This window comes from Dufourea novaeangliae, unplaced genomic scaffold, assembly GCF_001272555.1.
Source record: "Dufourea novaeangliae isolate 0120121106 unplaced genomic scaffold, ASM127255v1 scaffold118, whole genome shotgun sequence".
Taxonomy (NCBI): domain Eukaryota; kingdom Metazoa; phylum Arthropoda; class Insecta; order Hymenoptera; family Halictidae; genus Dufourea; species Dufourea novaeangliae.
The window spans coordinates 1,233,418-1,246,967 of record NW_015374006.1 but is presented as its reverse complement, the minus strand read 5'-3'; the positions used below and the strand labels follow the sequence as shown (position 1 = coordinate 1,246,967).

Below are 13,550 nucleotides of genomic sequence, written 5' to 3'. Positions count from 1 at the left end.
TGTTGACTTCGAAGAAAATTTTAGCAAGAATTAAATTATTCGTTTAGTTCATATGGAAGATGGAAAGCCAGAATAAAACATACATTAACCGAAATACAAAAATTATGCTCTAGTAATCACAATTCTTCCCATGTTAGTGGTTTTTTACTTACACCCATTGTATCAGAGCGTCAATCACCAAACTCGAGTGGTCAATTTTTGTAACACTCACTTGCTCCTATAATTTTCGCGACGCGGTCCCAATCTAGTGACAACTCTAGAGGCGACACTGCTTCGAAATACAGTAAAGTCTCCTTAACTGCGCGAAACGCGTAATAAATTATACGCTTGATTGGTTCCAGGGAGGATTTCCCAGTGGTGCGGATGACGCGTGAACAGTTAAGGTAGAAGCCTTTCCGCGCAGTTAACGCGACTTTACTGTAAATAGTTTAATCCTTATCATTTGTCTGCACTCGACCCACAGAATTATCCACACGTTTTCGAGCTTTCTTCCATTTCATCTTCATCCAGTTCCCCACTATGTTTTTATTAAAAATTCCAAACAACTATAAGAACAACACCCCATTTCAAGATATCAGAAAGGTCAAAATACAGGAAACACCCTGTCAAATTGTATGTACGTAACAAAGTTCGTTGTTTCCGGTGTATTAAACAATTTCCCTGCGCGCGCGTGCGAAACGTGTAAAAGGTGAGCACTCGGTTGCCTTCCAGACGAGTCTTGTCGGTTTTTCATAATGCCCTCGATGCTGCAACATCACAGTGACCCCGCTCTGAAGGTCGGTAGGTCTCGGACACGGTTCCGGAAGTGCGGAAAGTTTGGCAAAAATTGTGTGTGATTCCGACTGTCGTCCACTTACCTGAGCCGTCGCGAGGCCCTCCATGACTCGCCCCGGAAAAAGTCAATTATACAAATTGCGCGCCGAAACGCGGTTCGCCCACGCTACCGCACGTGTATAACGCTACTACAAAAGTTCGAGAGATAAAAAGACACCGAGGCGACACGCGGGGGACCATTGTGGATCCCCGGTATCAGCTTGATCTTTACAGAGATTAATCCTACCACAGAACGATCAATGCTCGTTCTATACGGAGACAATGTCCAGCATTCGCGAAAGTAAACGAAATATCCACTATTCTGAAGAAAAAGAAAAAAACTTCGTACACGTTCACCTTCGCGATTCATATACCCAAATCCTAGTGTCATCATCCGTTTCGATACTCTTTTCCAAGTGAAGGATCGAAGACCTTGTAATATCCTTCGAAACCTCGAACAGAGTCATCATCTCGACCCTGCATGCACGTCCTTCTTCAAAGATTCCATCACGAAGGGAAGGTACCATTCATCACCTCGGATCACCTTCGCTCGGAAGTCAGACGATCGCTAGCCTACCTGGTCCTAGCCTAGCCCTTGCTCAGGACTAAACGTTCCAGCTTCGCGACAAAAGGAAACCAGCCCGTGTTTCTGGGCGAGCTCCTCGACGGTCTACCTATAGCTCCTCTGACAGGGCGATCGGCGCTCTGGATCCTGGTTTCATGTCCTTCACCCCTATGCCAATGTCATCGACGGGCACGGGTGCTAGCTTCAGCTGATTACCGTTCAGTTTGATGTCGTTCACCGAATGGGACCGTCCGTGGGTGACCAACGGTTTGGTGGTCGGATTCGTGCTGGTGTTCGAGTTCGAACTGCTGACGGAATTGGTGCTGGGGCTGGTCGCTGGGTTCGAGCTCGAAGTACAATTCGCGGTGTGGCTCGAACCGGAACTGGAGTTCGAGTTCGTGTACTGTGGAGGACCAGGGACTTGGATGATCGGATTTGGCATGGATGACTTGGACCTTGGCTTTGGTTTTGCGTTCGTGCACGAATTTATGTTCGTCGACTGATCCAGATCGCGACTTGGATCCGGCGCGGAGTCAGGGGACACAGAGAGCTTGGTGGACGCTGGTGATTTCGTGGTGAACGCTGTCAATTGGTTCGCGGACTGGGACCGGACCGTGTGACCGCCTAGCTTGTCCCTCAGCGCCATTTGGTAGGCCACTTCGAACGCTTGGCCTAGAGTCAGGATCACCTCTGTCGCTTGGTCCTGGAACAGGCAAGCCTCGCTTCGTACATTTCTTGGAGGGGTGAATTAGCCGACTGGGATTGTGTCTTCTTTTTATTTTGTTGTTGGAAATGGAGGAACGAGGAAGATAATGTTGGATGTAGATGGTCTGACTTCATAGGTATTCGAATCTTCTTTTTGGATGCAATTCTGGAGGTTTTGGGTGTATCTTGCGTGTTCTGTGTATGAAGGTACTGGGGTGTTTGTGTCATTTTTGAAAAATCAGTGATGTTGAACTAGGTTCTTGTTTCAACGCTTCGTGATAGTTGTCAAAGATTTCTGCGACCATTTTTTCTAATTTCGATTGGAAAGAATCCTTTGTTCATTCCATTTACACGATTCACAAGGACACTAAGATTTTAGATGCATATTAGATGAGTAGAGATTAAAACTAGAGATTCTAAATGGAAAACCAAATGGTATTGGTAAATCTTAAGTATCCTAATATCAAATCAATGCGTTTAAAATGGACACAATTTTTCATGTAACAATCTTCACGTGTTATCGTCTGAAACTATATCGATATTACTGGCAAAAATAAAAAGAATGGCTGGACAATCTAGGATAGAAGAAAAATGATCTGAACCTATATTGTACATTCGGAAATAACATGAACATGTGATTGTTTGGTAGATTGGTAAATGACTTACCATTGTTGGCACACAGAAGACGTGACAAAAATGTGTGCGGCTGGCATGGTCCTTAGTAATGTACGCGAAATGGGTAAGATCGTCGGCGTCCTGGCAAGCGCAATGGATGTTGCGAATTTCGTGTTCGCAAATGGGCTCCTATCGATGTTTATCATTCCAAATGCAAATTTAGATAACGTAACTACGTTAGACTTCAATGCTAATCCTTTATAAAAAAAGAAACTTGTACACAAACTCTGTACGTATAAAAATGACCGAGCGTATTTAGAATAAATTTCTGTGCTATTATTCTTAAAATAATTCCAGAAGGCGTCATTTATAATAAATAAGTTTAAGCTTTAAATAGTTGACCACCTTCAATGTTCTATATGTATCAATTGATTTAGATGGACAGAGATCGATAGAGGTAGAACTGTGCGAAATAACTATATCAATAATTCTACTCTAATATAATGCATTATAAGTCTATTGAAACAGCACCTAATAAATCGTAGATATAAGTCGAGTGAAAGGATATATCAATAAATTACTAGTCAAACGAGTGGCACCGACCTTTCACGAGTCTCAGGATCAATCTCAAAGGATTAGCATTGATGGATGGTGTGTAATTTCACTTGAGAATGATATCTTACGTTAGTAACGGTATTCAAGAAACGAACACCGCGATAAGAAATGGCCAGAGTGATGTCAGGAGTGACTCTCGGCTCGCGGCAGGTTTTCTTCAGCTTCTGTATGGACTTCTTTGTCGATTCGGTGCCACGTAGTTCCTTCACGACGGTGGAGCCCAGATACTGTGCGATTTTACAACAGAAAAAAGACCTTGCCTCTAGAATCATCACGAGAAATCATCGAACGACGAACTTTTCCACGGGTTTAGGGGAAATTCTAAGAGTATATCTTCTAATTTTAAGCTAATAAAAAAATGTAAATTGCAATATATTTTTGTTGAAATTGTTACATAAAGTTAATCGTTTCTTGCATTTAAGAATGCAAAGGATCATCGGATCGAAGAACATTATTCCACACAGAAAGAAAGCGTTAAATACTTGTCGTGTACATTCAGAGTTATTACACGAGAGATAATGTTCTGAATGAAATGTGTTATTAGTTACACCTACGCAACGATTATGATAATAGCCTTCACCTTGAGGCACTGTCACGACTATCTGGCTGACATCACGACGCACTCGTTATTCAAGAACCGTATAATGTTCTAGATAGAGTCAGATAGAGAGAAAGAGAGAGAGAGAGAACTGTACAACGGAACACAATTACTACGCCAGCAGGAAATACTCGTGTTTTCGTGGGCGTGATAATACATATACTCCTTAGTATTTTGATGAAGCTTCCACTTCTGAATGCTCAAGAAATATGATTTTCTATGGACCCGTTAAACGCGAAATGTTATACAGAATCGACAATAAATTCTCTATGCGGATTCAAAATATAGAAAAATGTCGTATTACTGGGCATTTTCTCTCATTCCTAATCTCAACGAAAACGAACATTTTAAAACTAATATTGCATACAAACAGGAAGATTATTTTGAAAAAATTATTCATTTGTCTCAAAATTATCATTTGGACGTGAAACTGGCTAATCAAGATGAGTTTAAAGATACGTTCCATTTAACGACTCGGTAGTCATCAGAAAAGACAATACTAGCAAAACTAATAAATTTCCCTTAAATTATTAAAAATAATAACTCCATCGATTCCTCTCAATTCCCAATTTCTAAATTTCCAAACTATTACCCCTCTCCCTCCACAGATTCCATTCTTTACCAAAGTTCAATTTTCACCACGAACCAACCCCAAAAACAATTCAACACTCAAAGACACCGTGACCCGTAGCAGACCGCCATGGATGGTCAAAATCATCAAGAACATTTGGTTCCACGTGGCTGCTGGGTACGGGCTCGAAACAGCGAGTAACGAGCCAAGAAACAAGAGAAGAAGGAAGAGAGACGGAAGCAATTAGACTTACGTTGGCGACGTACGTGACGCAGCCGGTGACTAGAGCTTTTGGCTGGTGCCTCCATTGCGTCTTCAAGGTGGACGGCACGCCGAACAGCAGCTCCGACGGTGCCCTGATCTCCAGTTGTTCCGGTGCCGAGATCGCCCCATTATGCGAACTGGGTCGCTGGGGTGGCTGCGGGGCCGGTCTGTTTTTGCGGTGCCTTAATGTGCCCGTGGTAGTCGAATTCGTTCCGGTTATCGACGTCCCTCCATTACCCTCCGTCGTTGTTTCCGGCAGTTTTTCCCGTATCTCCTCCTTCAACTGTTGTATGTTCGTCTTCTACGGAAACAGAGTGGGAGGATGCGGGCGCGTTAGGAACGATCGTTCTTATCGCTACCAAAAGTCCCTTTTTCTGGACATTCTTTCTGTTCGATTTGTCTGGCTAGTGCAGTAACTTTTTTAACAACCTACCCCTTTAAGTACCATTGACATACGCGATGACAATTGACACGTCGACCGCCGTAGGAACAACCATGAAGATTCCATAATGTTAAAGCAAGTTTTCTAACTTGGTAATCTAGCCACTTGCGCTGTAATGACGATGCTATTGCCAACTGTCTCAAACTTGTACATGACTTGCATAATACATCGTCTGACATTGTTGATAACGAAAATGGCCTTGTTAGGTCTTGCCACCCAGAAAAGTTAGATAAAAAGATTAAAGTAGGTAGAAAATATGCATGAGAAAAGGATTGTGAAGTTAAACTATCTGGGAATGTACAAAATGTCAGTGAAACGTTTTGTCTATGCTTATCTAAATGTATTCTATGTATCTACACGTTTTATAGACATGGTTTGAAGTATAAGTGCGCTGGGAATTACTTCGACCGGGTTAGTCACGCGCGCTTGATAATCAACTTCCAGCGCAAGTGGCTACGTAAGACAGATGAGTGCATGAGATTGATGCACACGTAGTACACCATGAGAGTGTCATGATGATGAAAAAATGCTCTAATGATTTATATTTAATTCTCTTACTGTCACAATAAATTTCAAGTACCTATAACACATATTTCAACACTAGAACTACCGACGATAAACGTATATTTTCTTCGATCGGTGGATGAGCGTGAAAAACTTTTGAAAATTTAGAAATTTAGAAATTGACTAATTTCTTCACTTTCGTATCGTAATAAAAGGTGCAAGAGATCTGAGAAAATGTATTGTCATAACATTTTAATCGTCGTTGTAAGAGTGTATTGACAAGTCATTTTGAAAATTTAGAAATTTAGAAATTAACTAATTTCTTCACTTTCGTATAAAAGGTGCGAAAGATCTGAGAAAATATATTGTAATAACATTCTAATCGTGGTTGTAAGAGTGTATTGACAAGTCATTTTGAAAACTTAGAAATTGACTAATTTCTTCACTTTCATATCATAATAAAAGGTGCTAAAGATCTGAGAAAATGTATTGTCATAACATTTTAATCGTCGTTGTAAGAGTGTATTCACAAGTCATTTTGACTTGCTTGGTAGTTCTAGTGTTAAAAGTTCCTCTGGGTGATGAAATTATATGGATCACGTTATGCCAACGAAACGTCCAGATTCGAATGGCAAAGTACCATCACAAACAGTTCGCAGAAGCGTCACAATCACGTACACGTCATCGAGAATCGTAAGTTCGTACCTTGTGACGAACAAAATCGACTCCGCCGTATTCCAAAAGAGTCGCGAGCCGAATTTACCGGGTAAAAACCTTTCCACGGGCTCGCAAGCACCCGAACAACAGGAAGAAGCATTTTTTAATATTCTCCCCCGATCGGTGAACCGGATGACGTTACGGGGCCGTGTCTGTTTCACCGATCCCGATACACGCGTTCGCGAACAGAGAAAAAAGTGGAGAGAACAAAACCAAAAAAAAAAAAAAAAAGAACGATGCAGAATACGGACCGACCCATCAGCGGAAAATTTCTCGCAGCAGCGTTGCTAGGCCACGCACGAAAATCCGTCGGCTCGCGTTACAGAACACGTACAATTACACACGTAAAAGCGTCGCGTGCGTCACGAATACCTGGCGGCTTGCCCCTTCCCCCGGCCAGAAAAAAGGAAAAATTTTTTTTTTTACAATCTCGCCGGTTCGAGAATTACAATCGAACCCCGTGGATTCCGGGCACGCGAGCGTATATCACTCGAAGTCGGATTACACGCCGCGAATCGTTTGTTACATCTGGCTCGCCCTGTATAATTTGTGTCGTGGACAATGTACTACATAGCCGGAGGCGACGTACCGCGGGAACTAGTCGCGGAAAAAACGACAGAATTCGGGGGTGAAGGACAGAGAAATAACAGGGGTGGAGGGTCGTACAACAGATAATCAGAAGGAACAAATAAAAAAGATAGGTATACAGGGCGAAGCAGAAAAAGGGTTCGTTTGGGATAGATAGTACAGTGATTTCTCGATGAATGCGACTCGAGCAACGACGTTTTTCCCACCATTGGGGTGGTCCCTCTCTGGAATTAATTAAAGCAGAGTAAACAGAAGCTAAACAGAGGCTCGGTTTCAGGTAAAAAATGGAATTATGAGGGGCTGAAAATCTTTCCGCTTTACTATGAATGCTCCGAAGCAGACCCGAGTACCTCGCACTCATCGAGGTATTGCTGTACTCACCGAAGCCTGAAAAAACAGTGTTGATAAAAAAGGGTCGAAAAATTAATATTTTCAAAGTTAGAAACAATTTTTAGCTTTTATTTAACGAACTGATCAGCAATTGGGTTCTGATCAGGAGCAGCGTCGGTGACGGTAAAGGTTGTAACCTTCTGTCACCACGAAAAGAAGAAATGATAAACTAATCAATTGTTTAGATAGTGAAACCAAAAATTATTTCCAAAAATATTAATTTTAGACACACGTTTACTAGCACTTCTTTTCATAATTATCAAGTGCTATCTACCCCAGAAAATTACGTACCCCTTTATTGCTTCACCCAGTATACCCAGAGAAAGACGAAAACAAGATAGGAAGGTTGGGTACGAAATTTCGAAGATTAATCCGCGAACGGAATCAACGACGCGAAGACGGGTGCGTCGCGCCGCGCGGCTCTCGGGCCGCGAAGTCGTGAAATTCGATTACACGCAAAAGAATGGACGTAAGGACCAGAGAAACGGAGGAACAAAACGAGCAATTTGGACGGTGCGCGCACCGGTCGACACTGGCGGGAGGGGGTGGCGGCCATTAATCGAATTTAATTAGCTAATTAAGGGAAGCAGCGCCGAAAAGACGAGCGGGACGAGGTAACGGAGTGGCTCGTTAACGGATCCACGTATCGCGCTCGAGGCGCCCGAACAAAAACCATTAACGTCCGCTCGAACGATCAGGCTGAAAGCTTTCTCGAGTGTCGCACCCGTCCTCTATACATACGAAAGGGTAGGGGGTGTGGGGAGCGATATACGGTGTACGCGCCTCGCGAACAGGTGAGCCGATGCACGAAGGGGGGGGGGGTACAAGCGTTACAATAACGGCCCTCCAATTAGCCACGACATTTACATTATGACGCGATCGGCTGCAAAGCCGTCGGAAACGATCGAGCCTCTCTCCGTGTCGCAGCCACCCTTCGAACATCGTGCACACCCCCCTCGCCCCTCCTCCTTCTTTTCGGGCCGAGTGTCATGGGGACTCTTGTCAGACACCCCGGTGAACCGTTCACAGATAATTCTTAACGTGATCGTTGCAACGCTCTACGTCCCACCCTCCAACTCCCCCACACCTCTTCACTGTATCCCTCTGGTGTTTCGTAGCACCCTTAAAATCTTCGCGATGTGACGCCACTCTCCCCACGATTCGCGCCAGGTGAGAGAATCGACGGGAGAGGAGTGTCAACGCGACGAGTCGTCGTTAACCTCTTCCAGTCGATGTGCGTTTTACGTGCTACGTACTACACGTGGTTTGAGAGTCAGAAATCGAGACTCGAGGAACGTGATCGTGTTTCGGTACAGAGGGATTATTCTTTGTGTACTAGTCTCCAGGAATTATTGAATTACTTGATATTCGTGATCGTGAACTTTGAGCTACCCTGGTGTTAGGAATCACTCGATAAGCTACATAAGTAGAGCAAGTATCGTTGAGAAGGACGAAAGAATACCAAGCACTGGTGTGTGATCAAGTTTAGAAGTTTCGAATTAACCTGAACACTGGAGTACCCTCTCGAACCAGGGAATCGTTCCTATCGAATCGAAATCATAAGTATTTCGATCCACAGCTCACATGAGTTAGCTATTCTCTAATACGATCCAGACGTCCAGAAGAATTTCCAGCCAACATTAATTTATATTCAGCATAGACACGAATGGTTTTCACTTACCAACGTGTTCAAATCCTTATTGAGGTCCTCCAAGTTGGGCCCGGTGCTATTGCGATTCTGCGCACGAGTATTCGAGCCGCTGACCGACGCAAGGATCCTCTTTCTGTGGGCTGGCTTTTGGATTTCCAACACGGCCGCCAGCTCGACCTCCCACACCCGTCTAACGCGATCCATGTCGGTGTACAGGTGTTTCCTGAACGTCTCCGTGTAATTCTCCAGGTGAATACTCTTCAGCCATTCGTCCACCGATTGACTGTTCCCGCCGGGACGTTTGTCCATGCGTTTGTTCAACAAACCGACCGCGTCCATGATCACCGCCCGTTCTTGATCGCTGTTGATCCCCATATCCTTCAAATCAGCCTCGTCCAGGACTCCGTTCTATCAAACAAAACGGAGAGTTTGCTGTCCAGTTTGAGTCGACCAAGGACATTTCGGGAGAATGATGTTATACTCACTATGAAGTCGAGATCGTCGAAACCGTAGTTGATGAAGAGAGTCTCGTAATCCGCCAGACCCAACGTTGACAGCCACTGACCAACGGAAGTGGAGACAATGGGGCTGCTGCTGGTGTCTGAACTCAGACCTGCGTACAAATCAGACAGAACCGCGAGTTTAATTCATGGAAGACACCCGTTGATTCATGGGACCGCCGGATCTGTTTGCTCGTTTTGGCGAATCGACTACTTCTGTGACGATGGACTGTATTTGTCCTGGGTATTGCATTGTGAGAAATGTTAAGCTGCATGAATTTGTAGTCTTAGATGAATGTCTTTGGATGCAGGAATTAAGTGTTTATAAGCTGGAGCAAATGGTTAGGCATAGTATCTGAGAATATTAAGTATTTACAATTTTTGCATGAAATACGTCTGCAGATGAGAAAGATATTGCGATGAAATCCTGTATGAAACTCATCAGTGGAAATAAGAAGTTTATAAATGTCTCTAATATCTATATCTTTGCTACAGATTATAATTCGCAGAAGCTTATTCTTGCACGTAGTTCATGCGTTATCAGTCTTCCTCAATACTAAAAATAAGATGAATCCGAACAGACGATGCTATTTTTTCTTACAAATGAGAATGGTTCTTCCAATATCTTGAAATATATCGAATAAGAGATACTAATCCTAAGAATAGACTCTGACCAACCGACTCTGGGATTAGCTGCAGAAGTTAATAAAAGTGGTGTTTAACCCTGCTGTTTTTCTCACTGAATCTTCACGATTCTATCCCATGGAATAAAATTATTTCAAATTTCGAAATGATTTGTTCTAAAAAAAAAATGGAACATACGCCATCATACATATCTCGTATTCAATGTGACTTTCATTAACAAAGAATGCATTACGAAATGTTAAATTTCTTTCTGTTACTTCTGCCCTTGTATGACCCTGAAGACCACAGTATACTACATAGTTGAACTCGTCTTAATGCCCGCTTTCATATGATCTAAAAAAATATGTAACATTCCATTAAAAAAAAGTAAGGTCGCCTTTGTTTCCAGAAAAATATTAGAAATACAAAAACTTTAGATACGCTATCATATTACTAGTAAAATATACTACAACATCCTCCTCTTCGATTTTCTTTAATATTTACCGTTTACGAAAAAAACGATGGTACATATTATCACGAACACCCTGTAGATCCGAGTAGAACAGCAAGGTTAAAAAATCAAAGACCGTTGATACAGTCTACAACACATCGTGAAGTACCAAAGAAACACAATCCATCCTTTTTTTCTGGTTCCAATGTCGGTGAATCAGGTTATATGTCCAAATCATAATATGTGAAGATCTGATTGTACCTAGCCTCGTTTGGAACTCTTTCTCGAGCTCGGTGACGAAAACCGATTCCCTGACCAGTCCGGTCCCAAAGGACGCCATGATCTCCGAGATCTTCGCCCATTCCTCCTGCTCGTCGAACGGGCTCATTATACTCAGGGATTTCTCGTCCCTTTCGCGGTCGCGATCGGACAATCGGAACGGTACCTCACCGTCCTCGATACGGTCGCCGCCTCCACCCTCGCCGCCGGTTCCCATTCCGCATGCGGATGGCCCGTAAACGTTCTTCAACCGTCGCAGCGTTCGCGGCCGTTCAGCCGTCACGGATCCTTTCAACAAACCTGTCGGAATTACAACATGTAAACGTTACACGCGGCTCCGTGAAAAGGAAAAGTGCTCTGTTTGTCCTTGTAATAAAAAAATGTTTGCGTTCGATTTCTATGTTTGTTTGGAAACGGTATAAATGAATTTCCCGCGTATTCTTACAAGGGAAGGACCCCAACTGGCCGACTTCGATTTTATTCGGGTTTTGTAAGATGATGTACAGGTTCCCAATGACATATGTGAAATATTAGGTGTAGACACTCGATAATTTTAAAGGTATAAGAAATTATTGTTACGAACCTTCGAGATATATTGTGAATATAAGTCAAAGTTATCGAAGTTAAGTTGGTGAAGTAGGATAAAAATATTTCGGTGAAGGGGAATCGATCCTTTGATCGAATATACTTCGATAAGTTTGATAAATATTCGTAGTACATGCGAAAGATACGTAAGTTTGAGTGTTTATATCTTTAAAATTATCGAGTGTGTATATGTAATATTTTGCATATACCATTATGAACCTGTGTGCTATCATTTTACAAAACCCCGATAAAATCGAAGTCGGGGTCCTTCCTTTGTTAAGAACTACAAGACATTTTAACACATTGCGATCAGATCGTGAGAATTCTTGTGCGTTCCCGTATGTTTTAAATACACGGAAGATTAAAATACCTGGCCTCTAGGTTATATTCCTCTTTAATAGGTGGACCCTACCTAATTAATAAGTTAACAACAGAAGGTTCAGAATGTCCTAAAAGACAGTTTTGGAACATTCCCTATACTCTACGCCAGATTATCAATAATTACTCTTTCTAATATCACCTTATCCTACAAAACACCTTCGCACTATATACTAATCAAACAATTTTGAAACACTCTGTTTACTCCACTCACAATTCTCGACAACCAATCTCACAATAATACCAAACAGTTTTTTGTTTATGCACGTTCTCAGGTTCGAGACACCCTGCAAGATTCAACAACGTGTTTCAACCAAGCAGTTTTAACCTACTCTGCACCATTCCACGCAGTTACGAACAATTATAAGAATCATCATCAGTGCTGATGTCAGAGATGCAGGCAATAATGTGCTCTTATTTGGAGTCGCAATATGAATTCATTAAGCAACTCCGAACGGTCTTAGAAAATACACACACTGTCTATCGGTTCAACCGTGCGCAATTCCTTCGAAAACATTTCGATCCAAAGCACCAATCGGCTTGTTGACTGGCACAACGTTTCCCCCCCCGGAAATTCGCGATCCAACCCGGGTCCGTCGTGTTCAGGAGCTGGCCAGCAATTCCGAACGGTTTTAAACGCAAACACGTCGGCTGCGTTGGTGTACCTGGAATCAACCGGCGGATATCCATAATGGATATACGGGCACGTACGAACGAATCCACGGATACGTTGAATATTCATTACAGATTCGTCATTGTTCGATGCCTCCACGAGATTAGTTCCCGGAAGATAATCAAGACCGACTCTCTCGACACCGTTGTCGTTAAGCAATTACTCGTCGTCGTCGGTGTTAAGCGCGAACTCCGCCCCCCGTCCTGTCTCCCGACATGCTCGACGTAAATATTTCACGTAGGTCTGGTGCGTCAAACATGTAAGTTATTAAAAAAAAAAAAAGAAGGTGAAAAAAGAAACAAAATTTATCTATGAGTTTACTTATTATTATTTTTTAGCAGTACATACTGCTATAGAAGTAATGTACGCAGTAACAACATCGAATTATTGGACCGTAAAGATTAGCTAGTAAAAATTTGAATTCCTATATCAAGCAGACAAGTGTTTCTCATGCACAGAAGTTCCATCATTCTTCACTGAAGAATATCTCGGTAATTATTCATTTTTGACAGCATGTACCTTAAGGTTTTTTACTCAGTATTCGATGTTCCTTCGGATAGTAGAGTCAAATGTTTCAGATTATCATAGAAAAACTCAAGGTCACCTTCATATATCGATAAAAAAGGGGAATATTAAAAAAAATAATTATCACATTGTATGACCCGCCCGATATCAAGCAACTTTCGCTTGAAACATTTTTTTATACAGTAAGTATTTTGTTAGTAAATTTATTCATAACACCGTTAGATTTATTTTCATCCTGTATATCGACGCGTTAGATATTCGAAACGCATCCGATCGTGCGATCCAGCGATCTGCGATTGCTCGCGAATAAATATAGGATTCGAGTAAATAAAGAACACAGGATGAAACCGTTTGAGGGTCAAAATACCAACGGGAAAAAAAATCATTTGCTCGTGCACTTCGAGCGAAAGTTACATTCCCATCGATAAAAGGGACAGAACAAACATGGGCTGGTTACACGAATAGAAAAGAGAGAAAGACAGCGCACGATTGGCGGG

At 42.4% G+C, this 13,550-nt stretch overlaps 1 protein-coding gene across 1 annotated transcript in view; it reads right to left on the bottom strand.

The window, feature by feature from the left end:
• Nucleotides 1-1,487: 1,487 nt before the first annotated feature.
• Nucleotides 1,488-13,550, bottom strand: part of LOC107188230 (ankyrin repeat and sterile alpha motif domain-containing protein 1B-like) — a 75,229-nt gene continuing 63,166 nt past the window's right edge. The window contains exons 12-18 of the mRNA XM_015576487.1: nt 10,875-11,192; nt 9,524-9,651; nt 9,069-9,446; nt 4,736-5,047; nt 3,382-3,540; nt 2,750-2,887; nt 1,488-2,081 (exon numbers count right to left, since the gene is read on the bottom strand). Of these exons, the coding sequence (XP_015431973.1) occupies nt 1,488-2,081; nt 2,750-2,887; nt 3,382-3,540; nt 4,736-5,047; nt 9,069-9,446; nt 9,524-9,651; nt 10,875-11,192 (2,027 nt within the window). The remainder of the gene's footprint in view (nt 2,082-2,749; nt 2,888-3,381; nt 3,541-4,735; nt 5,048-9,068; nt 9,447-9,523; nt 9,652-10,874; nt 11,193-13,550) is intronic.